We start from the raw sequence: 26,522 nt of genomic DNA on the forward strand, positions 1-26,522 counted from the left end.
CCACCCGTATCCCCACACCCCCACAAAAATATTCACTGACCTTTGGTGTTCTGTTTGGGTCTTCAGCATCCCCCACTAGATGGTGTCCCTAATTCAGAAACTTTGCTGTGAGACTCCACACGGGCTTCTGCCCTAACTGGAACTAAAGCAGCCACAGTGTTGACCCATAAGAATGCTTAAACAATTTGGTAAGGTGCTAGATCTTGTAGTTAAGTAAATCAAATGAAAATTTAATTCATGAACACAAATGCTATAGCTAAATTAAGATGTATAAAGTATTTTTATATTTCATTTTCTGGAATCTTTAAGAATTGCATGTTGGGCCTGTGGCATGAGACAGACTAAAAGCACCAGTTGTTTTTAAAGAATCTGGTACCCTTTGTGTGGATAGAGGGCAGGACGGAGGCTGCAGAGAGAAAGGAGAGATAATTAATACTGTAAGTAACTACTGTTAAGTAGTATGGCTGTAAATAATAAAATATTTTACTACAGGTTCCCCAAATTAAAGGAAAAGGGAAATAAATTCAGAACTCCATTTAAATTTGTAACTCTCAGCTCTGGTTTAGATATGAAATGATTGGTTGCTGTATTTCAAAATCCTAGCAGAATTACTGTTCACTGGTTCCAGATGTTTTTGATAAAAACTTGGAATTGTCACATCAACTGCAAAAGCACAAGACTGCAGATTCTGTCTTCTGTTGGGGAGTGCTGAGCAGATCCAGAGGGGAAAGCAACACAGACTCTTTTCTCCACCCAGAGCATTTATTTCCCACCCAGGGTATTTGTTGTCCTCCAAGAAGGAGCAGAATATGTAAAGAATTGTCCTTTTAATATGCAGAAAGAGCAGGAAATCTAGCTTTCCAGCCTGTGGCACAAATCCAGAAGTTAGAAATAAAAAGGTTAGTTCTATATGTCTCAAACAGTAATCTAGGCTCTTTCAGAAAATTATATTATTTTGAAACAATTTTCCCTCTCCTATAAACTTCCTGAAGACAGACACCTTGTTACCTATTTCTTTTGCTTGCCTCCACTAGGAGTCACAAAATATCTGTTAGATTGATATAGATTATCTGCATGTAAGTCACTGGACAGGGTTAGGGTAGAAAAGCTTTTTTTTTTTTTTTTTTTTTTTGAGGCGGAGTCTCCCTCTGTTGCTAGGCTGGAGTGCAGTGGCACTATCTTGGCTCACTGCAACCTCCGCCTCTCCAGGTTCAAACGATTCTCCTGCCTCAGCCTCCAGGCATATGACACCATGCCCGACTAATTTTTGTATTTTTAGTAGAGACAGGGTTTCACCATGTTGGCCAGGATCTCGATCTCTTCACCTCATAATCCGCCTGCCTCGGCCTCCCAAAGTGTTGGGATTACAGGCATGAGCCACCACGCCGGGCCGGTAGGAAGGTTTTAATGGTGATTTAAACCATCTCTGATCCCTAGAGAGACATGCCTGGGAATCTTGGAAGCAGGAATCATTTGATTCTAATTAAAACAGAAGGGCGTGGCAGTGAGGAACAAACCATATTTCGGACAGAGGGGAGGCAGCTCTGTGTTCAAAAAAAGAAGAAGGGCGAGTTCTACATTCTAGCTTGGTGAAAGCTTTTACAGAAAAGATAATAAACTATCAGTTTATCTATACATTCAAGCCTAAAGGCTCTTTCTATCTGTGCCCTAGACCACATAGTTTGGAAGTATTTGTAAATCTCTGGTCAGGTTCTCATGCTTTTGATAAGCCAGAGCAAGAATTTTATTTACAACTTTTAAATCTCTGTCAAATCGTCTTGTTTCTACTGTTTTCTAGTCTCATTTGTAATGAAAAGCAACATCTGTTTCAGTGCACATGTTGGTACCACTAAGAACCAAGGCTCACTGGTGGCATGAGAAGGGGAGGGGTTGTCCACCTTCATTCCTCAGATGAACCAGTGAGGAATAGGGAGATAAAACCTTACGGCTTTTATTTCGGATTAAAGCCTGTAGCTGTGGTGTATTAACAGAAAGCTGAGGAAAATGTTTGCACTCTTCTTAGCAGGGTTTGCTGTTTCCCTCCTTTAAGCTGGTCAGCGACTTGAATACCTGGCCTGAGGACACGGCTGATCTATACCCTTTTTCTATACCTGAAAAACCTTTTCACCAACTTTGTTTGCAATGTCAACAGAAATGTAGGTGTTAAATCTCTCCTCTCCTCTTCTGTTGTGGTTATTTGAGCCCCTGCTTTCACAGCCTAGCTAAGGACTACTCTGGCCAACTCAAGGAAAATGTCAGCAGCTCCTAGAAAGAGAAATCTTTTTTTTTTTTTTTTAAATCCCTTTTTCTTTTGTTTCTTCACTCCTTTCAGCTTTTTCCTCCCCTCAGTTCCTCATCCTTTTCCCTCCCAAATCGTTTATGATCCAAGTAAGAGAGTGTCTCAGGTGAGAGAATGCATTCTGAAGTAAGTCGGTCCCTGAGAACGTTAGGGTGGGGACTAGAAGGGTGTGGAATAGTAAGAAAACAGGCAAATGAAGTAGCAGACCCACATTCAAGACCCAGTTAGTGTGCATAGAAACATTGAAGGAGAAGTCTCAGCCAGACAGCTATGCTTAGTCACAACAAATATTAACATATCCAGAACTCCTTTGTTCCACTCCTTTTCCTTTTCATTTTCTTTCAGTCTAACTCCATCCTCCCTTCTCCCTCCCCCAAAATAAAGCTTAACTCTTGATAATTTTTAAACCTTATCAGACACATTTGTAGCCACGTCTTGATCCTAGAGACATAACTGCAATATTTGGCTAACATTTTTCTCATGTTAAATCATTGCCTTGCATTTGGCAGGGAGGTACAGTGTATGCTTTGGGTAGTTTCAGTTTTCTGTACCTCGGGACGAGTCCGTTGTACACACTTGTGGTGTTTAGTATAACACCCCCCTTCCTTTATTAGCATACTACTCTGACATCAAAGAACTGAGCTGCATCTTGCAATGCCTGACAAAGCCTTTTTCATAGGGGTGGGAGGAGGAGGAGGAGGAGGAAGAAGCGGGTTGGAAAAGGAAGCCTTGTTTTTCTCTTCGTCTGTAGATGAATCATGTTCCCACAACTGCAATTGGGTTTTCAAACCTCCAAGGCTGCGGGAGCAGAGCTGAAAGGGCAAGCAGTGACGTTCCTGAGAGAGAAGGAAAAAGGGAGGAGGAGGCTGGCCAGGGAGGGAGGGAGGGAGAGAGGGAGTACTGCAGGAGTGGTCTTTTTTTTTTTTTTTTTTTTTTTCCCCTTTTACTCTGCTGTCCTTAGAGATTTTCAACTTAAATCAAAACCAAGTCCCACTGCCTGGTGAGCAAGAGACAGACTCTAAAGACTTTGCTTTGAAAAGCATCTCCCAGCTTCTACTTTTTTTTCTTTAAGGAAAAGTAGATTTTCTTTGTCTTTGTTTTTGTTTTAAGCAAGAACAGAATCTAATGACTTTTTTCATGTCATCGCTTTGAAATAGCGTCGTCTTCCTTTCTTTCTCTCCCTCTTCCTGGCAAAATATATACTGGATTTTTATTGCCTTCTTGGGTTTTTTTCCCTACGTGTATCAGCCGTTATGCTTGGCCAGTTTATTCTTAATTTTTTTACGGGAGTCATTGCCAGTGATGGAAACGCTGTTTGCTTCTCTTTCAGTCAAGATCTGCACAAAGTATAGCATTAGGGGATATTTGTTGTTTATATTATGAGTTCTACAGTCATCTTTTCAGCACTCTGAAGTTACCAGCAAGTTCTCAGTCAGTTCAAGGAATTGGATTCTCCTTGATTTCTTTTTAATTCATTGTTTTTGACCCCTTTGAGAGTTTTTATATAGAGAGGAATCTGGAAGGCAGAGATCTCCTCCACCTCACCGTGAGAAATTTGGAACTAAGGACTCACACTGGTTCCCAAGTTAACAGTGGATATACTTCCTGCATTTTCTCTGTTCTTTCCTGCATTTGGGCAAAATGTATGAACGGCACAAGAGGCGCTACAGCCTCTGTGACATCTCCAAGGTGGACAGGACTGTGGACGTGGTGTTGCTGAAGGTAAGGGGGGCCGCACCTCATGCATTTTGAAGCTCTGCGGGCTGTTTTAGTGCTTTGAACCCAGTAGCCATGTCCCTGGCCCTCTTGTATTGGGAGAAAGGCTGAGAAATCTGTGTACAATGGAGGATGAGGGGTGATTGTAAGCCTCTTAAAGGAGGATCTGAACAGGACGCAGTAGGTGCTTGGGAATCAGCATTGGACTACTTACTGTTGAGATGTAATTTTACTTGCATTAAAATGGATTCTTATGCTTGGGATAACCTCATACTGTTGAAAATCACAGAAGGAGAAATTCACCTTCCAAGTTGCTCTGTTTGGCCTTCTGTCTCTGTCACCCCTCCGCCCCCAGACTCCACCCCCATCTGCCTGGTCTCTTTCTCTGGCAGTCTCTTTCTCTGCCTCTGTCTTTTAAGTATTTCTGTCTTTTGTCTGAGTCTTTTCTGTTTTTCTGCTACGGTCTCACTCAATTCTTTAGGGGAAAGATAGGCAACATTTATTTCTTTTGGAAGGATTTCCAATAAACCTATTTATTAAGGTGGCAGAGCTGACATTTTGGCTTGGTTTGACTGCTTTTCGGAGGTAGCTTCTGACTTTGTTGATAGCTGTATTTGTTTGTGTTCTCAGCATTAGTGATGTTTGGTGTCTAAGCAGGATGGGGGCGGAGACTCTGAATAGCTAATTGCTCACAGAAGGCATCCTTGAATCTAAAATTAGTAAAAACTCCTCCAGCCGGTAAGATGAGAGTCTGGGAATGTTGGACAGCTCAAAGAGCACTTTTTGGAAATTTAGCAGTTTTCTGGCAAAGGCAGGGGAAATTGGAAGTCAACCAAGCGCTTCATAGATGACGGAAAGAACCCCAGTATCTGAACTTCTGAGGCTGTATGTGGAGGTGAGGGTGATTTTAACCAAAGTGGAAATACATTGCCCTGGTCAAGGAAATAGTGGACCTATTTTGTTGATTTATCTATTTAGTTTATTACTTGGGTCTTTTTGATTTTCTTTGCTCGAGTGAGGCTAAGGAATGGGCTCAGAAGGCTAGACACAAAAACCAATGAAATGCCATGTTGGGCAGGGCACTAGGTAGAGTAGTTGTGATTTGTGGTAGAGTGTTGTAAGTGTCTCTCCATAATCATTATCAGGTGGTTGACTTGCTGGGCCTCGGCTGCCAGCAGTTGGTAACTTGTTGTTTTGAAATTGTTCCAAGATATTATTCATTTTGGGTTCTCTGAAATGTGATTTTCTCTGTGAGATCACAGTGATGTTTAAAAATTTTTGTCCTCATATGATGTATTTAGGAGAATCTCATTTTTAGGATCTTTTTGTGCATGATACCCTATGATTTGGCCTGCGGGTGGGGAGAAGGATAAAAAGAAAATCTGAGTATCACAAGAAATATTGAACTTTTAAAGTAATGCTAAAATATATAATACTTTATACTCTAGGTGGGCATGGAAAGCCTTTGCGAATGGAGCTAAATCAGTACAGGCTTATTGGCCTCAGAGTTGCTGTTTTATAGTTTTAACGAAGCACCTCCATATACGTTTCTTAATTCGAGACTTGCCAGGCAGTTACTTTTTACCCCATATTCATATGAAGAGCCCGAGGGTTTTCTTGAGCATGGTGAGGGGTATGAAGAACTTGAGTGACAAGAATGTGGTTTTTTGTTTTTCTTCCCCCGCAAACCTACAACTAATAAAGGTGTTTGTTTGTACTATCCTGCCCAATAAATAATAAAAAATTTTCAGTAGAGAAAACTTCACTTCTCAGAAAATAGTCATTAGTAAATAAACACCAGGAGTCCTGAAAACACCCTGTTTCCAGTTTAAAATGAGATGGGGACATTTGTTGTTAGTTTCTTTGCTTTGGAGATGGAGAAGACATCATTGAGAGCTGTAAACTTAAAGAAACCTAAGTACCTATCCCATGCGAGCCACGGGGTACAGTCTTTATCCTATTATTGCTTAAAGGTAGATAATAAATAGAGAAATTTATAGTACAAACCGTTGTAATTGATTTGCAAGAAATGAGTAGGGTGCTGTGTAGTGGGCAGAACTATTTCAGATAGAATGGTCTTTGGACAGAAGATCTTTTCGAGGTGCAGACATTTAAAAAGCTGATCTCCAGAGGATGGAAAGACATTAGCTATGCTAAGGAAGAGCTCTCTAGAAAGAATGAACAGCAAATACATGGCCCTGAGGAAGGAAGGAGCACATAGGGCCATTGTGGTGGATGGGAGCCCCTTGAGTAGAAAGTGGGGTAGCAGGATGAGAAGGCCAGAGCCAGAGGTGGGACCTGGAAGAGCAGGGCCTTGACAGCCATGGGGAGGATGCCTTACCTCTCAGTGTACGTGTTGAAAAGATTATTCTGGGAGTAATTGGTTAGCCTGCCGTTATGATAGCACAGGCAGAATAAGAGGATTTTGTGGTCTGAAGTGGGAAGAAGTGAATGGATATGAGACACAGGCATTTAATGTTTACATTCCTACTCTTTGTCTCATTTTACGTATGGGAAAACAGATTTGTGTAGTTAATAACTTTCCCAGTGCCTCACATCTCGTATGTAATTGATAATTACATATGAGTGCAGTCCCAGGTTGGACTGTTTCAAAGTCCATGTTTTTCTTGCTATCCTAGACCTCTTTTTTGAGTCGATCAATTCCTTTTATTACATGAATATATATATTAGCTTTTATTGATATATACATGTGTGTTCTTTTTCTATCTTAGACTTTTGGTCTCTTCTTTCTCAGTGCAGGAATTCCTTCTACAATACTTAGGACAGGTACACCATGGCATATAAGTTCATTTTGTCCCATGATTTTTAGCAAAGTTTTCTCACAATTCTAAAAAACCATTTGGTAGGGTTCTTCAATTCTTTCTACAAAATTATTTCGAATTTCAGTATTTTCTATTAGTGTTTTAAAAAAATAGTTATGTTGGGTGCCACATAAATTCTCAAGCCGTCATGTACATGTTCTCCACTTTTATCTATGGAAGTTTGCTTTTTTGTACTAAGGAGTCTGTCACTTTTATCTGTTCATTAATACTATCTAAACACTCAAAACGTTTGTTGGTTAAATGAATTTATCTTTGTAAGTATGGATTCATAAGCATCATGTTATATAAATTGTGTTTAACAGATGAGATGAAATGTGGCAGTAATTACAGAGTTTAAATTGTGAGCCTGTCACTTTGGTATTCCACATTTACAACTCCAGTCCCTCCCATTGGCATCCTAATAATTCACTGTAGATTAGCTTCAACGTTCTCATTCTGTGTTACGTACCCACACTTTCTTTGGCTTCTTCTGCATTCTGCCCTGATTCCTTTGTTAGTTCTGCATAGTTTCATGGTAGCTTTTCTGTATCAAGACCTTCTTGTAAGATTTCGCTGAGGCTGGATATGCTAGTGTTGTCCTCACATCAGCTCTTCTGTCCCATCATCAACCCCCAACACCTCTGAAATATTACCTCTATTCTGAACTTTTTCTAAGTAATAAAACCTAAGTTGATAGTATTCCTTGGTCACCCACTCGTCTGTTCCCCAGCGTAATATACACATACCCATTCCTGTTCCTCTGTATATGACATTCCCCCATTTCTCCTTTCCTTGATGGATGCATGACTTCTGATTCTTACAGTATGTGGTTGGTAACTATGAATCTATGCTAAAAATGGGGTATGAAAGAATTGTAATTGTTGGCATGGGCCCTTTGGTACCAACATGCCCATTTTTCTTAGCATCCTTCAAAAAGCTAGTGTTGACTTCGGAAGTTGGTGACTGATGGGAGCTTTCACCCAATTGAGTTCAGTAGCCAACTTTAGCTCATGGTGAGCATTACTAGAGGACAGCAGGTATCAGAAACTGACTGTAAAATTAGCGTACCGAAAGGAAGCGGGTCAGAATCAAGGATTAACTGCTGATTTACATGGCTTTTAGCCTGGGCCACTGCTGTTTTACTAATTTTGTAACTTTGGGTACCTGGAAAAATACTGCCTGTTAATAGTATTGTGATCCTTCTTGTTACTGATGATTTATAGAGAGTATTTTGTAGGCAGCAATTCAGAATGTTAGCTAAATGGTTAAAAGATTTGCAACCGTGTTTTGTGTACATTGAATGAAAATATTTACAGAGGAGGACGATCCCCTCCCCACTCACGACGCTTGGGCAGGCCACACGAGCTCTTTGGCTAAGGCTGAGGAGGAGTAGTCTGTCTCTAATTGTGGTGTCATTTTGCAGAGAAACACACATTCCCTAAAAGTTTGCTTACTGTAAGAGACGTCCACATTGCAGCAAAACAAAAGACATAAGGAAGCTCTGGATTGAAGACAGCCATATATATAGCCACTCAGATACAGTCCAATTCCCTGAAAAGACTTTGACTCAAGTGTTGGCTTCTGTGTCCGGATGGTGGGTTTTTGCTTCCTTTTGTTCAGCCTTGTAGCTCAGGCAGGATCTCCTGAGACAGTTGCAGAGGAAGTAAATATGGGCAGTGGCTGGGAAGGCTGGGTGTAACCATGAGCTGTATTATTAGGATGTTCAGATACGAAGAGTAACAGAAACACTGCCAGAAACAAAGGCAATTCCTTCTCCACTGAAAATATGTACAGCTCTATTTTCTGACTGATGGGAACACATTGTGGGTGTGGTTTAGGGATAATCACAAGGGGTCCGTAGGCTTCGTGTCAGAAATTTAAAAGTTACCTGGATAAGTCTGACATTTCTTCTGAGGTAACTTCCATTATCCTGTATTTCATGTGCACCATAATTCACCAGAACTTTGGATGTTGAATACCTGTGGTGTCCATGGACTGGTTGTCATGGAGATAGTATGGACAAAGGAAACTAATGACTGTTTTTAAGCTAAAGTGTCATAAATGTGATCAGAGCCAAAATGTATGTTTTGGTGACTTGTCTCTCCAAAAGATACAGATGTTTAATGGTAAAGTCTCTGTTTTCCACAGTTCCAGCTACTTGCTTTTCTGAATCACCCGTTCACTTTCCTACCCATTTAGTCAATTGCCCGTCCTATACTTTGTTCACAGCTCAAGATTCCAAAAGGGTAAATCTGAATAGAAAGATACATAATCATCTTCATTTTTCTCTTTAAACTCAAATTATTCGCAGTGCCAACACTGATGATTCTTCCTATTCTGTCTCCTAATTCTGCTGATGATCAGAATCTTTTGCCAGGATTTGTCTCAGAACTGACTGAGAAGAGTGTTGATAGTATAAGGAACCAATTTATCTGTTAGTGTGAAAAACCTCAGTCTTTGAATCACATTTGGAAAAGAGACTAACATAAGAACAAGATCCCTCTAATAAAAAAATGTCTGGTGGCTTTTGATTTCCTGCAGTATATGTTTCAAATGTGGCCAGGCACAGTGGCTCACATCATGCCTGTAACCCCAGCGCTTTAGGAGATTGAGACAGGAGGATCACTTGAGGCCGGGAGTTCAAGACCAGTCCGAGCATGCTAGCAAGACTCCCATTGCTTAAAAAATGGAGCCACATAGTGTGGCCTTTAAGTTGCCTTGGTTGTTTGAGTGAGAAAGAAATAGTGGAGTTGTTGATGAGTAGAAGAATCAAGACTAGGACAAATTTACCTGCCACATCAATGATTCTGAAATAGGGCAGAAGGAGGGGGAGATGTTTTGTAATCCACTTTACATCTCTTAAGCAGCTTACTTTATAGTAAGCACAATATTCCTCACACATGAATATGATATGCTTGGTATTGCTATTTCACAGGATGTAGTTGAAAATGCTGATACATGTTTTGACATTCTTTCCACACACAATACATATGGAGCTTGTCCTCTGGTTAATGACATTGACCATGATTGGTAGTGTCTGGCCCAGATTACTGGCTCTGACTCTAACTGTGTGGGCTGCCTGACTACTTTTCTCTAAACAAACTTGCATATCCCTAACTGCTGCACATTCATTTCTTAATTGTGGTAAAATGTACATACCATAAATTTTAACCATTTTTAGGTATATAGTTCAGTGGCATTAAGTACATTCACATTGTTATATAACCATCCTACCAGCTATCTCTTCAGAACTTTTTCATATTCCCAAACTGAAATTCTTTACCTGTTAAACACTAACTTCCCATTCTTTTTGCCTGCTAGTTTGGCAACTATCATTCTATTTTCTATCTCTATGAATTTCACTACTTTAGGTACTAAGTGGAGTCATACAACATTTGTCCTTTTGTGACTGTCTTATTTCACTTAGCATAATATCTTCAAGGTTCGTCCATATTATAGCATGTGTCAGAATTTCCTTTTTAAGGCAAAAATAACATTCCATTGTTAAGTATATACCGTATTTTGTTTACCCGTTCATCCATCAATTGACATTGGGCTGTTGCCCCCTTTTGGCTATTGCAAATAATGCTATTATGAACATTGGTATACAAATATCTGTTTGAGTTCCTGCTTGCAGTTCTTTGCATGTATACCCAGAAGTGGAATTGCTGGATCATAAGGTAATTGTATGTTTAATTTTGTTTTTTGAGAAACTGCCATACTGTTTTCTGCAGTGGCTGTACCATTTTACATTCCCACCAGCAATGAACAAGAATTCCAATTTCAACACATCCTCACCAACACTTATTTTCTATCTTTTTCTGTTTAAAAGCCATCCTATTGGATATGAAGTGTTACTTCATTGTGGTTTTGATTTGCATTTCCCTAATGCACACTTACTTTTGTCCTGTTTGTGTTTGTAAGAAGCCAGCAAGTATGAGCTTTCCAAGCCACCCCATCTGCAAATATGTATTATCTACTATGAATGCTACCCTTAGTGTGTCTTTTCTTTTTGCAAGCTCTGCCTTGGCTCTCTTGCACGCTCTTTTCATCCATCACTTCAAGAATAAATGAAGGTAGCGCCAGCCTTTCTCTCGAGCTTCCAAAACCTTGTGTAACCATTTGCAAGACATGTTGTTATTTCAAACTCAACATGGGCAAATAGGGTACATCATCTTCTTCCCTCTAGATTTCCTATATCTGTTCATTGTGGATCTTTGACCAGTTTTTCTCTCTTACTTATGTGAATTTTGCCCTTTGTACTAACTTTCTGATGTATACCTTTTATGTGCTCCCCGGTCCAGGTATACACTGCCTCTAGACTAGACTAGTTCAGGCTCATCCTAACTGGCCTTTGTGTCTCAGATGCCATATGTTTCCTTCCTCCCTACTCTCCCATTTTATCTGTACACATCTAGAGTTATTGGCCAAGAATAGTACTGATCTTTTACTACCTTGCTTGTATGATTGGCGGGGTCCACCCTTGTTAGAGAACAAAGCCTAGATTCATTGTAGCTATATCTCCTGTTGTTCTTCCATGCTCAGTTTACACTTCTGGATACTGTTGGGCTTTTTGTGTTCCTGAAAAACATCAAAAGCAAAAGTCTTTAACCTGGGTTATGAGGCTATGCAAAGAACCGCTGATTGTGACGTAGCATGCATGTCCCTGGTGAGAGTTCCAGGGCTTCTTGCAGATTCTCGAAGGAGTCTGTGACGCAAAAGGCTATGAAGTCCAGCTCTGGAGTGTCCTAACTGCTTTACTCATGCTTTTTTTGTATAGCTAGAATTCCCTGCCTTACCATCTTTCTCTCTCAAGCATATTGTCCGCTTTTAAAGCCTACCTCATATACCAACACTTTCGTTGAGCTTTTCCCAGATTCTTGAGCAGGAATTATTTTCATGCTGGGGACTTTCTTTTGTGGATTTTAGCTGTTTGTGTACCTCTTTTATTACACAAATTAATCAGTGTTTCCCAACTTACAGGCCATGGTTTATGGAGCTATCTCACTGAATCTGATAATCCATAGACTCGTAAGGATGTATGTATATATTTATCATCCTGGGACGTCAAGCCTTTGTAACCCAAGGCATTTTGTATTAAAATTATAAACTGTGGGACCTACTATGCTAATTGTAATCAGAATTATGTCTTTTTCACCTTCCTGTCTATTGCTGTACCTTAACCTGGTTTCTTGCCTACAGTGAGCACTCCGTCAGTGCTGCTGGCTAGCTGTGTGGATGAGTGTCAGTGTGTAGCTGACAGCAAGATAACTTTAAGAAGCCTTCTTCTGCTAGATTTCCCAATCAATCCTGGTGCAGAAGCCCTGAATGATCGGAAACCTTACTGTTCTTCAGTGTAGGTTTTACTTTTAAATGTTTGTGAATGAAGCCTAATTCAAAAGAGAGAACTTGCCTGAAAGTGTGCATCATCTCAGATTTGCTTAAGCTTCTTGTGTTCTTAGAGACAGTGAGCCTCCTCAGGACATCATTGTTAGTTAACTGCTGGTGATTAGAACCACAGGATCCTAGTAATTGACAGAGCCGACAACAAACAAACTAGATTTTTTCAGTTACAGCATTTTGATATTTTAAAAAATTGGTGTCCACAGTTTCATATTTTACTTGTGTCATTTCATTAATGCCTTATTTTCTAAATATTTTTGTCTAAATCAACAATGACTATTTTCCAATAAATCTTGAAGATGTGAAATACACTTTGCCAAACTTACTCAATTTAATACTACAAAATTTTAAACAATTATTATTGAATTCTAAGACAAAGTAAAGAATAAGAAGAGGTGGCACAGTGGCTCGAGGCTGTAATCCTAACGCTTTGGGAAGCCGAGGTGGAAGGATTGCTTGAGGCTAGGAATTCAAGACCAGCCTAAGCAACATTGTGAGACCCCTGTCTCTCCAAATTTTTTTTTTTTTTTTTTTTTTTTTTTTTTTTTTTTTTTTTTTGAGACGGAGTCTCGCTCTGTAGCCCAGGCTGGAGTGCAGTGGCCGGATCTCAGCTCACTGCAAGCTCCGCCTCCCGGGTTCACGCCATTCTCCGGCCTCAGCCTCCCGAGTAGCTGGGACTACAGGCGCTGCCACCTCGCCCGGCTATTTTTTGTATTTCTTAGTAGAGACGGGGTTTCACCGTGTTAGCCAGGATGGTCTCGATCTCCTGACCTCGTGATCCGCCCATCTCGGCCTCCCAAAGTGCTGGGATTACAGGCTTGAGCCACCGCACCCGGCCTTCCAAAATTTTTTTTAAAAAACAGCTGGGCGAGTTGATGGGTGCAGCACAGCAACATGGCACAAGTATACATATGTAACAAACCTGCACGTTATGCACATGTACCCTAGAACTTAAAGTATAATAATAAAAAATAATTAAAAAAAAAACAGCTGGGCATGGTGGTACATGCCTGTAGTCCTAGCTACCCAGGAGGCTGAGACGGGAAGATCACTTGAGCCCAGGACTTTCTACTCCAGCCTGGGGTGACAGAGCTTCTTTTTCTGAAAAGGAAGGAGGGAAAATGAAAGGAGAAAGAAGAAAAAGGGAAAAGAACAAGAAGAAATTCTTGAGGGGGAAATTTGGAAACCTGGAAGTGAGGAAACCTTGGGTCCTCTGTTTGAAATATTTATTACTTTCATCAAATTACTTTGCCTCCTTTGGCCTCAGGTTTTTTATGGGTCTAATAAAGGGAGACAGGGCTGTAATCCTAAAGGAATCTCTCCACTGTTTTCTTCAGAATCACTGAGGATAACGAATTCAAAAATTATTCATTAAGCATCCACCATGAACCATGCACTTATTACTCATTGCAGAGACCTGTTAAATAGATACGATTTTGTTCTCGGGAAGCTTGTGGTCTTTTGAGCAGATAAGGCTGTAAATACAATATGGTTCATATACATGTATGTGCTCCACAGATCACCAAGCCTCACTGAGTGTGTTTTCTTCCTCTAAAATGGCAACATGCCTTCTCACGGGTCTGTAAAAAGGTGAAATCTATGGGATGGTACTTTAAAGTATCATGAATCGAGAAATATGAGTTCTTTCATAACCCTTTTTTTTTTTTTGTGGAGACAGTGTCTGGCTGTGTCGCCCAGGCTGTAGTGCAGTGGTGCTGTCTGGCTCACTGCAACCTCCACCTCTCTGGCTCAAGCCAGCCTCCCACCTCAGCCTCCTGAGTGGCTGGGATTACAGGTGCTCACAACCATGTCCATCTAATTTTTGTATATTTTGTGGAGACAGGGTTTTGCCATGTTGCCCAGGCTGGTCTTGAACTCCTGAGCTCACAGTTGCCAAATTCAGTAACTTCTTTTTGTTTTGTATCTGCTTTGACTTCTCTGCTGCAGCTTTTGTGACGCTCTAATCTCCCGAGTTCTCTGGCTCTTAGACACTGGTGTGTGCCATCACTGACTTCTCTGTTCTCTGTTTTACACACACACACACAGACACATACAGTATGAAGTAAAATGGCAAGTTGTTATTCTGGCCCAGTGTCTCTGTATATATAACATTTGTGACCCAACCAGAATTATATGTAGCACTGAAAATACTGTATGCAATATAGTGTTCCATTCACTGTCATTCCCATCTCTGTTAATTACAGCATGCATTGTCCAAGTGAACACACATTTCTTTTTTTTTTTTTTTTTTTTTGAGACGGAGTCTTGCTCTGTCACCCAGGCTGGAGTGCAGTGGCCGGATCTCAGCTCACTGCAAGCTCCGCCTCCCGGGTTTACGCCATTCTCCTGCCTCAGCCTCCCGAGTAGCTGGGACTACAGGCGCCTGCCACCGCGCCCGGCTAATTTTTTGTATTTTTAGTAGAGACGGGGTTTCACCGTGTTAGCCAGGATGGTCTCGATCTCCTGACCTCGTGATCCGCCCGCCTCGGCCTCCCAAAGTGCTGGGATTACAGGCTTGAGCCACCGCGCCCGGCCGTGAACACACATTTCATTGTCTGCTATGCAAGATGCTGTGGTAGGCTTATTGACCAACCTAACATTTTCACATCTCACATGTAATCTGTGAGTTCTTTGAGGACAATGTTTTACTGCTTTTGTTTTTAAGGCTTGGTACAGTGTTTATTATATAGAAGATACTTAACACAGTTTTTAAAAAATAGAAAAAGGATAGAAACATCCCAGCATGGTGAGCATTACATCTTCACACTATCTTCCTTTTCTAGAAAGTAACAATAGATTTTAAAATATTTTCCGTTAAAAAAACAAACTCAGGATGAGCACCTGTGTCACACCTACTGTGGTAGCTGCAATAAAAAAGATAACAAAAATAGGTATTGACAAGAATGTAGAAAAATTGTTGAATGGTACAGCCATGTTGGAAAACAGTCTGACATCTCCTTAAAGTATTAAACATAAAGTTGTCGTATATAACACCCAGCAGTTCCAGTCCTACATATATGCCCAGGAGAATTGAAAACATATCCACACAGAAACTCTGAATGTTCATAGTAGCATCATTCATCACAGTCAGAAAGTGGGGGAAAAAAAAAACCCACAAAACCAGATCTCCCATCAACTGATGCATAGATAAGTAAAATGTGGATATATCCATACAGTGGAATATTATTTGGAAATAAAAGAAGTAAAGTACTGTTACATGCTTCAACATGGGTGAACCTTGGAAACATTTTGCTAAGTGAAAGAACCCAGCATGAAAGACCAAATAATGTATGACTCTATTTGTATGCAATGTCCTGAATAAGCAAATCTGTAGAGAGAGAAATAGATTCATGGCTCTCTAGGCACTAGGGGACGGGATGGGGGTGAGGCATGACTACCAATGGATATAAGGTTTCTTTTTGTCAAGATAAAAATGTTTAAAATTACATAGTGGTGATGGTTACACAACTCTATGAATATACTAGTACTATTGAATTATATACGTTAAACGGGCCAGTTTTCTAGTATATGAATTACATCTCAATAAAGATGTTAAAATGCAAAATAATACACACATTTTCTCTCTCACACACACACACACACACACACCACACACAATGCAATGTGGCATTTTGGATGGGATCCTGGAACAGAAAGAGAACACTAGTGGGAAAACAAGCGAAATCCAAATAAAGTCTGGAGTTTACTTAATAGTAATGTACCAGTGTTGGTTTCTTAGTATTGACAACTGTGCCATGGTTATGTAAGATTTTAAAGTTGGAGAAACCGGTGAGGAAGGGAGTGGGGATAAACGGGAACTTTCTGTGCTGTCTTTGCAACTTAAAGTTATTTCTACTTTTTATGTATACTATTTTTTTATCAGCCTGAAGTTACAAAATAAGTTTATCAAGATAAATTTTTTAAAATAAAATAAATATATAACTATTGAAGAAAGTTTGGGAAACTTCAGGAAAGTTAAAAGGAATATAAGTTGTCTCTTTGTGGTCATTCAGACATATCCACCCAATTGAAAATAGATTAGGAGATCACACAAGTGTAACATGTCAAGAGATTTTTGGCTGCAACTCTGTGTAAAATTTTTAATACTATATAGTATATACTAATTGTTAAGAATGTGGTGGATCTGAGATTTTACTGTACTTACAAGCTGGCAAGTTAACTTACATCCTGACAGTTTCTTGGGTGCTGGCTGAAGTCATGGGATTCTAGGGTCAGAGACAGATAAATGTGTTCCTCATTGCATAGCCAGCAGCATCAGCATCACCTTCTTGTTGGTTCTCCTTGCTTCCTAAGCCCCATGCAGGCAACACAAAGGGGTCCAGGTTGATGCTGTGTCACAGCTGAGAAATCTAAACCTGAAGAAACCTGAATTTTTATACAGTGGACAGTAAGCCTGTGTGACCTTTGCCCTTGACTGAGACATTATCTTTATTATACTGGACAGAAACAAACCTGCCCTTTGCTTTGGAAGGAATCAATATTTTTATCTTTTAAGGATATTTGATATGCAAACAGTCTTGAAAAGATAGTCTAGAATAAAAGGGCCATCAGGGCTTTTGCAGACAAGACCTGCAGAAATGCAAGAGGGACATGGAGAATTGTTTCCCAACATGAATATGTTCTCATGACTGTTACTCAGAAATTAGTATATTTACTTAAAGATATTTAACTTTAATTTTGTTCTAGTAGTATGTGTTTATTGTATATAATTTTGTAAAATGTGAAACTCACTTTATGTAACACATGTGCCTAAAATGACAGGAAAAGTATAGAGAGTCTTAGTCGCTTGCATATTCAAGGCAAATAATGTCCACTTTACTCATTGGCTATGGAATGACATGTAGTATTGAGAAGGTAATGAAAAGTATTCTAAGAAATATAAATCTTTTTTTTTTTTGAAACAGGGTCTTGCTCTGTTGCCAAGCTGGAGTGCTGTGGCCCGATTTCGGCTCACTGCAGCCTCTGACTCCCTGGTTCAAGCGATTCTCCTGTCTCAGCCTCCCAAGTAGCTGGGATTACAGGCACCCAGATAATTTTTGTATTTTTTTAGTAGAGACGGTTTCACTGTGTTGGCCAGGATAGTCTTGAACTCCTGACCTTGTGATCCCCCTGCTTCAGCCTCCTAAAGTGCTGGGATTACAGGCATGAGCCATGGCGCCCAGTAGAAATAGAATTTTAATAGGGTTTTCTAAAATGTTGGCCAAAAAACTTGTTGAAGGTCATGGTAGGAGACAGTAATATGGTAATTCGTAGTCGTTCATTTCCAGATTCTTTACTTGTCACTGAAGGATCATCTGAGCTCTTTTATTTCTGTTAACTATCTAAATTTGTTGCTGTATTCATGCAGCCTCTTCTTATTACAGGAATAATGGTGGGGGGGGGGGGAGTAATTTTTTCCCTTCCAGCTTAAAAGTGTAGTTTTGTATTGCAGTACAGTGGTTCTATTAGCAGATAAACTTATTTCACAGTGTGTAAAATTTGGCTCATTTCAAATGAAATGCAGTTTGAAATTAAGAGAAAATTCTCTGAATGACTTTTTTTTTTTTTTTAAGAAAATGTATCGTTTCAATTCTTTGAAAGATGTGGATAGGGTGTTGGTAAAGTTACAGAATTTGTGGTTACTTCCTTATTGTGCACACCTTAAAGTACATTTCAGAAAGAATATTTTTTAATATGTGTAATCCCAGGGCACCTGCTGAAGATTCAGTTCCATTCAGGAGTACTTTTAAATTTTTGGCATCATTTTGTAACACACCAGGAACTGAAACCCTGATGGCCCCTGGTTCCTGCTGTTTTTCCTCTCTGTAATAGTAAAATAGATGAACAGAGCAAATGATAAAGTGTTTTGTTTCATGTGGTTCTAGTTTGCCTGGTTATTTGCAAGCAGTTTAATTCTTTTCATTTGTTTTGTTGTCAAACAGTTATAATTTGACAAAATGTCCTCTAGCTTTCTGCCTTCTGCCTTCTGCCACTTAGCGTATACAGTAAAACTGTTGATCTTTAACAGCAGAAGAGTTTAATATCTTCTCACTGAAGTGATCAGAAATATATTTTAGAGGTTATTGAATAAAAGCAAGGTTTCTGTCTTTGAGCATACAAACATTCACAACTACTTGGTAGTTTGTTTAGATATTTCTGCTCATATTATTATAGAATTACATCTGAGTATGTCCGTTTTAATGATTAAAGGGTTATAATGTTAACGTGCTTGGGAATTGTGAAGACTAAAATTAATTTTATATTTTATGCTTCTGTTTTTGAGAATGTATTTGTTTTCAGCTTTATTCTGGTATAAATTTCCATACAACAAAATTAACCAATATAAGTTTATAGTTTGGTGAACTTTGACAAATATTTAAATTATGTAATCACTACCGCATCATAATAGGAACATTTCTGTCAGCTCAGAAGTTCTGTTCTGTCTCCTTGTAGTCAGTCCTCTCCTTCAGTCCCTGCTGATCACTAATGTTTTCTTGCTACTGTAGGTTTGCCTTTTCTAAATATTGCATAGACAGAACCATACAATAGGTAGTCAATAAGTAGTCTTTTGAGTCTGGCTTTTTTTTTTTTTTTTTTTAACTTACCATAATACTCTTGAGATTCATCCATGTTGTTTGTATCAGCAGTTCATTTCTTCTTACTGTGAGTCTATAGCATTGTATAGATATATTACAATTTGCTTCTCCATTTACCATTTGATGGCAATCTGGACTGTGTCTAATTTGGAGCTCTCATGAATTAAAGTGCTTTAAAAATTCCAGTGCAAGTCTTTGTGTGACAGTAGGTTTTGATTCTTCTTTGGTAAATGAATGGGATGCTATGTTGTGTGTAAGTATATGTTTGACATTATAAAAAACTGCTAAACCGCTTTCCCAAAATGGCTACACTATTTTGCATTCTTTCAACAACAGTTCTGTGTTCTGGTTGCTCCACATCTTTGCCAACATTTGGTATTATCAGTCTCAAATTTTGACTGTTGTAATGAATGCCTGTTGGTATGTCCTTGGGATTTTAATTTACATTTTCCTGTGAATTAATGAAGTTGGGTATCTTTTTTTTTTTTTTTTTTTTTTTTTTTTTTTTTTTGCTTTTCTGCCTTTTGTATATCTTTTTAAATGAAATGTTTATTCAAATCATTTACCCATTTAAAAAATCACGTTGCTTTGTTATTGCATTGTAAGAGTTTGTTTTGTTTTATTTTTAAATATTCCGGGTAGGAGTTCTTAGCAGATAATTGTTTTATAAATATTTTCCTTCAGTTTTTAGTTTGCCTTTTTGTTTTCCTAACAATGGCTTTTGAGGAGTAAAAGTTTTTAAGGTTGACAAATATTTTTTTTTTTTCATGTTTTAAAAAATGTAGTATTTAAGAAATCTTTGTGTAACTCAAGGTCCCATAAAAGTGTTTCACTCCATCTTCTTTAGGAGTTTTTTAGTTTTAGGTTGAACATTTAGATATATAATCTATTCTGCGTTCATTTTTATAGGTGGTAAGGTTTGGGGTAAGATTTTAGATCTTGGGGAGTTTTGTTTGTTTACATATTTATATCCAGTTGTTATAGCATCATTTGTTCATAAGACTATTTTTTCCTCATTAAAATATCTTGGCATCTTTGTCAAAATCAGTGGGCCATATCTGTGAAGGTCTGTTTGTGGATTCTCTCTTCTCTGACATTGATTTATATGTCTGCCTTTTAATATCAGGCAGGTTTGGTTAGTGCAGCTTTTATAGTAAGTCTTGAAATCATGTAGTGATCAATTTGAGGACAATTAACAACTGTATTGAGTCTTCTGATCTGTAAACATGGTATGTCTGTATTTATTTAAGTCTGCTTTAATTTTTTCTCAATACTGTTTTATAAAGGTTTCAGAGTATGAGTCTTACTCATATTTTCTTAAAATTATCCCTAATTATTTTGTATTTATTGAGGCTTTTGTAAATGGTATTGCTTTTACTTTTAATTTCAATTTCTAATTGCTCTTTGCTAGTATAAAGATCTAGCATTGCTTTTTTTAATGTTGCTTTGTCTCTGGCTACCTTGCTTTTATTAATACATTATTTATTCCAGTATTTTTATAGATTCCTTAGCATTTTCTGCATAGGCAGTCACGCCATTTGTCAATAAACCAAGTTTGACTTCTTCCTTTCCAATGGTATGCGTTTTCTTTCTTTTTCTGCTTTACTGCACTGGCTAGGACCTCCGGAATATTGTTGAATAGAAGTGATGAGAATGGATATCTTTGGTTACTGATCTCAGAATGAAAGCATTTAGTCTTTCACCAATAAATATAATGTTAACCGTAGGTTTTTTATAGATGCCTTTGTCAGTTTGAGTAATTTCCTTTCTCTTCCTAGTGTTCTGAGAGTTTTTTATCATGAATAGGTGTTGAATTTTGCTGATTTTTTTTTTTCCTTTGAGACAGATTCTTGCTTTGTTGCCCAGACTGGTGTTCCGTGGCACAATCACGGCTCACTGCAACCTCTGCCTCGTGGGTTCCAGTGATTCTCATGCCTCAGGCTCCCTAGTAGCTGGGATTACAGAGACCCACCACCACACCTGGCTAATTTTTGTATTTTTAGTAGAGACGTGGCTTCACCATGTTGGCCAGGCTGATCTTGAACTCCTGACCTGAAGTGATCCACCTGCCTCGGCCTCCCAAAGTGCTGGGATTACAGGCTTGAGCTACCGCTCCCGGCCCCAGATTCTTTCGATCTAATGATGATCATTAGTTCATGAGTTTTTTGGTCTGTTAATAAACTGATTTTTCAAGTGCTAAACCAACCTTACATTCCTGGGATATTGCTGGATTCCATTAACCTAAAATTTTGTTAAGGTTTTTTGCATCTATATTCCTGAGGAATATTGATCTGTAGTTTTCTTATGTCTCTCTGGTTTTGATTTCAGAGTAATGCTAGGCTCATAAAATGAGCTGCATTGTAAATACTTGTGTTTTCTGTAAGAGCTTGTGTAGAGTTGACATTTCTTAAGTGTTTGGTTGGCATTCACCACTGAAGTCATCTAGGCCTGAAGTTTTCCTTGTAATAAAGTTTTAAACTATGGATTCAATTGCTTTAATAGAATAAGGCTATTTAGATTATCTGTGTTTTCTTGAGTGCATTTTGATAGTTTGTATAGTGTCATGGAATGCTACTATTTCATCCAACTTGATGAATTTATTGCAGTAATGTTCATAATATTGCTTTATTTTTTCAGTATCTATAGGATCTGTAATGGTGTCGTTCTGTAATTCCTGATTTCTGTCATTTGTAGCTTTTCTTTTTTGATTAGCCTCGCCAGAGTTGTATTGATATTATTGACCCTTTTGAGGAACCAGCTTTTGGTTTCATTGATTTTATTGTTCTTCTGTTTTCTATTTCATTGATTTCTGTTCTTTATTTTCTTTATCCTGCTTGCTTTGGGTTAATTTACTCCTCTTTTTCTAGTTTCGTAAGGTAGAAGTTTAGATCACTGATTTGAAACCTTGTGTTCTAATGTAGGCATGTAGTGTTATAAATATTGCTGTTAGCACTGCTTTAGTTCTATCCACAAATTTTTATATGTGGTGTTTTAGTTTTTATTCAATTTAGAATATTTTCTTATTTTTCTTAATATACTTTGATTCATTGGGTTATTTAGAAGTGTTTATTTATTTATTTATTTTTTATTTTTTTATCTCTGTCTCCCAGGCTGGAGTGCAGTGGCGCGATCTCCACTCACTGCAACTCTGCCTCCCGGGTTCATGCCATTCTCCTGCCTCAGCCTCCTGAATAGCTGGGACTACAGGCACCCGCCACCATGCCCAGCTAATTTTTTATATATATTTTTAGTAGAGACTGGATTTCACCATGTTAGCCAGGATGGTCTTGGTATCCTGACCTTGTGATCCGCCTGTCTCGGCCTCCCAAAGTGCTGGGATTACAGGCGTGAGTCACCGCGCCCAGCCCATTTAGAAGTTTTTAAAATTTTTTTCAAATATTTGAGTTTTTTCCAATCTTTTGTTTTGGATTTCTGATTTAATACTGTTGTGATCACAGAGCATACTTTTTATTTTAATTTTCTTATATTTGAGACTTGTTTTATGCTACAGAATATGTTTGTTTTATTTGAGGTTTGTTTTATGTGATAGAATATGAACATTCCAAGTGCACTTGAGAAGAATGTGTCTTATGCTGTTATTGGATGGAGTGTTCTATATTGTGTTAGGTCAAATTGATTGAGGTTTTTTAGGTTTTCTCTATCTTGCTGATTTTGTTTCTATTTGTTTTATCAATAAACTAAGAGAGGAGTATTGAAATCTTCAATGGTAATTTTAAAATTTTAAAATTGAATCAAAGTAGAGAATTGTAATGTTAAGATGGTTGGGAGGTGTAAAGGCTATATTTAAATTTTTTTTTTAATTTGTGGGGAGGGGGTAAGTTTTTGCTTTTTAGAGTAATACAGACTTGGCATTCCAATACCAGTCCTGCTATTTATTACTTCAGCTACCCCTCTGAGCCTTTTTTTTTTTTTTTTTTTTTTTGAGATGGCGTCTTGCTCTGTCATCCGGGCTGGAGGACAGTGACGCGATCTCGGCTCACTGAAACATCTGCCTCCCGGGTTTAAGCAATTCTTGTGCCTCAGCCTCCTGAGTGGCTGGGATTATAGGCATGTACCACCACCATGCGTAGGTAATTTTTGTAGTTTAGTAGACATGGGGTTTCGCCATGTTGGCCAGACTTGTCTTGAACTCCTGGCCTCAAGCAGTCCACCTCAGCCTCCCAAAGTGTTGAGATTACAGGCATGAGCCACACCAAATATGTATTTTAATATTTAGTCAATTTCATATGTTAACTTTTTTTATTTTACCCTTGGCCTACACTATGGCCTTCATCTTTGTGTATCTTTTCCTCTTACTTTTGTATGCCTAATTTTTATTGACAATGACAACCTCTTTAGAGCCTTGAGTATAGATTGCTGTGGTTATAGTGTGAAAAAAAATTTTTTTCCCTTGACATAAGTTTGCTCACCCTGTATTAAATAAAAAGATAGGAATGTTGGTACAGTCGACATAATTTTGGCACCTATAAAATTATCTCATATTACTTCAATGACTGAAACACAGTGTTTTCCTTTTCTTTCAGATAAACCGAGAAAACTGGTGTACAATAGAGCCATGCCCTGATGCAGCATCTCTTTTGGCTTCCAAGCAGAGCCCAGGTAAGCTGAGATTGTCCATTCATTTTCTGGAGCTGCAGGCCCACTCTAACAGATCGTTTTATTTGGAGATCTGCCCTTCCTTAGCATATTATACAGTAAATCAGAGGAAGGGATATATGTGATTTGGCTTTGTAGGCATTTTGTCTTACAGTTGAAGATGTGCACATGTAATTACCTGGATTTTATTTTGCTGGCAACGGACATCATAGGTGGCTTTATGATTCATTCATTTGTGAAGGCATCTGTGCTGTGCATATACATATGACATAGGTTTTTTAATCTGGCAAAAGTATAAATCTACTGTTAAGAACCAAACCTGAGGTTCTCAATTTTGACTGCACATTGGAATTATCTGGCTGAGCAAGCTTTAAAAATATACACATGCCTGGGTCTTACCTCCAGATATTCTGATTTAGTTGGGTGGGGTGTGGCCTAGATACCAAAATCGTTATAAGCTCCTTTAGTTACCCTACTGTGTACCCAAGGTTGAGAACATTACACTTTGGATGCATGGTCAGGAATTAAGTCTTTCCTTAAGTATCTTTGAGTTATTTCTAACAACACTTGAGGGTACAATGCTCTTAAGACCTTGCTTGTTAATGACATAGCACATGGCTTGTGGTTAGTTAGGATTCCCAACTTTTAATCCAGGTCCAGCCTCTAACTCTGTGTGACGTAAAGTATGTTCCCTAATGTCTGTGTGCTACATTGTCTCCCTCCCATCTGTAAAGTATTAGTAGCTTGTCTCATTTTGAGGGTGTAGTATGGATGACATGATGAGTAATCCCTGTGCCTGTTCCTATGGCTGCTAAGTGAATACTAGTAATTTGCATTCTGAGTTTTTTTAGTCTGTTTTACCCAACAAGCCTCTGTTTGCCTTCCCAATTTTTACTGCCCAGCTTTAAAAATTACCTAGTCTTCATTTGCAGGTCTTTTTAGAAATAGTTTACGTGTAGATACCCTCCAGTAGTGTTAAATTTAAAAACAAATTGTTTTGAATCCTCTAACTCCAGAGCAGTTTCCTACTGATTCTCAACTCTCTGACTTTACTACAAAGGAAATAATTGAAAACAAATATGGAAAGTGTTTTTCTCTATTTTTGTCTCATTTTTTGAGAGTAGTTAAGGATATTATGCTATAGTCGTGTTCAGGGTCCAAGTTTTACAAGATTGGCCCCGTTGACAGATTTAGCTGACACTTCCCCCATGTAGCCTCCTAGAACCTTCTACTTAAATGTCTACCACTTACTACTGTGTTTTGGTTCCTTAAACTGTTTGGGGCTTTTTCTAAAAGTGTAATTACAACCACCCAAGAGTGAAACTTTCTGCCAAGTAAAGGTTAAATGAGGTTGCTCACGGTTTGAATATTCACAGGAAGGAAAGATCTCCACACATCATAGTTTAATTTCTATATTTAGAGAAATGATTTTTGAACCCCTGGACATTTTCCCCAGGACACAATTTTGAATTCTGTAGACCTACTGTATACGCTAACCCCAAGCATAAGCAATTTAGTCTTTTTAAAGTAATTATTTTAAAATCTCAATTTAACAAAGTTGCAGATCAGAATTATGCCACTCAGCTTCAGACCTGAGATTTTGATTTTAGGCATAGTGTTTTTGTGAATCCTAGGTACTTTGTTTTGCAGGTTTCTCTATTTTACTTCATAAACACTTCCTCAAGAGAGCAATAGCATTAGACCAAATAAGATACTGTCTTTTGGCTGGGCGAGGTGGCTCATGCCTGTAATCCCAACACTTGGGGAGGCTGAGGCAGGCAGATCACAAGATCAGGAGTTTGAGACCAGCCTGGCCAATATGGTGAAACCCCTGTCTCTACTAAAAATACAAAAATTAGCCGGGTGTGGCGGCACACGCCTGTAGCCCCAGCTACTCAGGAGGCTGAGGCAGAAGAGTCACTTGAACCCAGGAGGTGGAGGTTGCAGTGAGCCAAGATCCAGCCTGGGCGACAGAGCAAGACTCCGTCTCAAATAAATAAATAAATAACAGGTTCCCCAGGCTGGAGTGCAGTGGCATGGTCTCGGCCCACTGCAAGCTCCGCCTCCCGGGTTCACACCATTCTCTTGCCTTAGCCTCCCAAGTAGCTGGGACTACAAGTGCCCACCACCACACCCAGCTAATTGTTTTGTATTTTTAGTAGAGACGGGGTTTCACTGTGTTAGCCAGGATGGTCTCAATCTCCTGACCTCGTGATCCCTCCGCCTCGTCCGCCCAAAGTTCTGGGATTATAGGCATGAGCCACTGCGCCTAGCCAAGATACTACCGTCTTTTAAAATCACTTTGTATACTCTTTAGTAATGGACAAATTACAAGATAGAATTATGATTAGTATGACATAACAGAGCCCACAGGATGTCAGCAGTGTGTTTTCCTGCCCTTCCCCAATAACAGTTTGTTGGCATTTATGTCGTTTTAAACCCAAACGACTAGATAACACCTTTTAAAAAGTTTGTATTCTAAAAAGCTAATAGCTCAGTACACAAAAATTATAGACAAATTTACATATGGGTCATAAAATGGGACTGGCCCTGCCTGTGCCCATCTTTAAGGTACTGTCGTCTGGATACTTACTGAATCATACATTAAATGTTAATGAAGCCTTAACTTCATTAGACACATACATCACACACCTGCTATGTGGTGGAAACCAGAGTTCTGGTTACTCTATGTATAAATTATTCCTGTCACTGTGACTCCTTTAGGGAAGTACGATCATCTCTTGTCACTGTTATGGAAATGGCAACTGAGAGGGGTGAAATTACTTCTTGCCTGGAATTTTTCTTCTATTAAGTAGTCAGACCTAGATTTAAGCCTGGTGAGTCTTAACTCGAAAACCAGAGATCTTTACTCTTGTTTACACTTAGATATGCAGCTCCCCTTTATTCAGTAGGAAGGGAACATATAGAAGGAAAGAAAAGATTTTATTAATTTTGAAAACTTAGCAATACATGTGACACAGGGTGTGGATTAGCTCTGCCTTTAGGGATTCCCCCCACCTCCCCCCGCCCCATGACACGGGGGGGTTATAATGGTTTATGGTCCCTCTC

The 26,522-nt window shown here is 38.9% G+C and overlaps 1 protein-coding gene across 50 annotated transcripts in view; it reads left to right on the forward strand.

Moving 5' to 3' along the window:
- AKAP13 (A-kinase anchoring protein 13) overlaps positions 1-26,522 on the forward strand; it is a 352,639-nt gene that overhangs the window by 224,287 nt on the left and 101,830 nt on the right. For all 50 annotated transcript variants that reach the window (XM_015142950.3, XM_077940185.1, XM_077940184.1 and 47 more), the window contains exon 9: positions 23,381-23,456. In XM_015142950.3, the coding sequence (XP_014998436.3) occupies positions 23,381-23,456 (76 nt within the window). The remainder of the gene's footprint in view (positions 1-23,380; positions 23,457-26,522) is intronic.

Source organism: Macaca mulatta, chromosome 7 (genome assembly GCF_049350105.2).
Source record: "Macaca mulatta isolate MMU2019108-1 chromosome 7, T2T-MMU8v2.0, whole genome shotgun sequence".
Classification (NCBI taxonomy): domain Eukaryota; kingdom Metazoa; phylum Chordata; class Mammalia; order Primates; family Cercopithecidae; genus Macaca; species Macaca mulatta.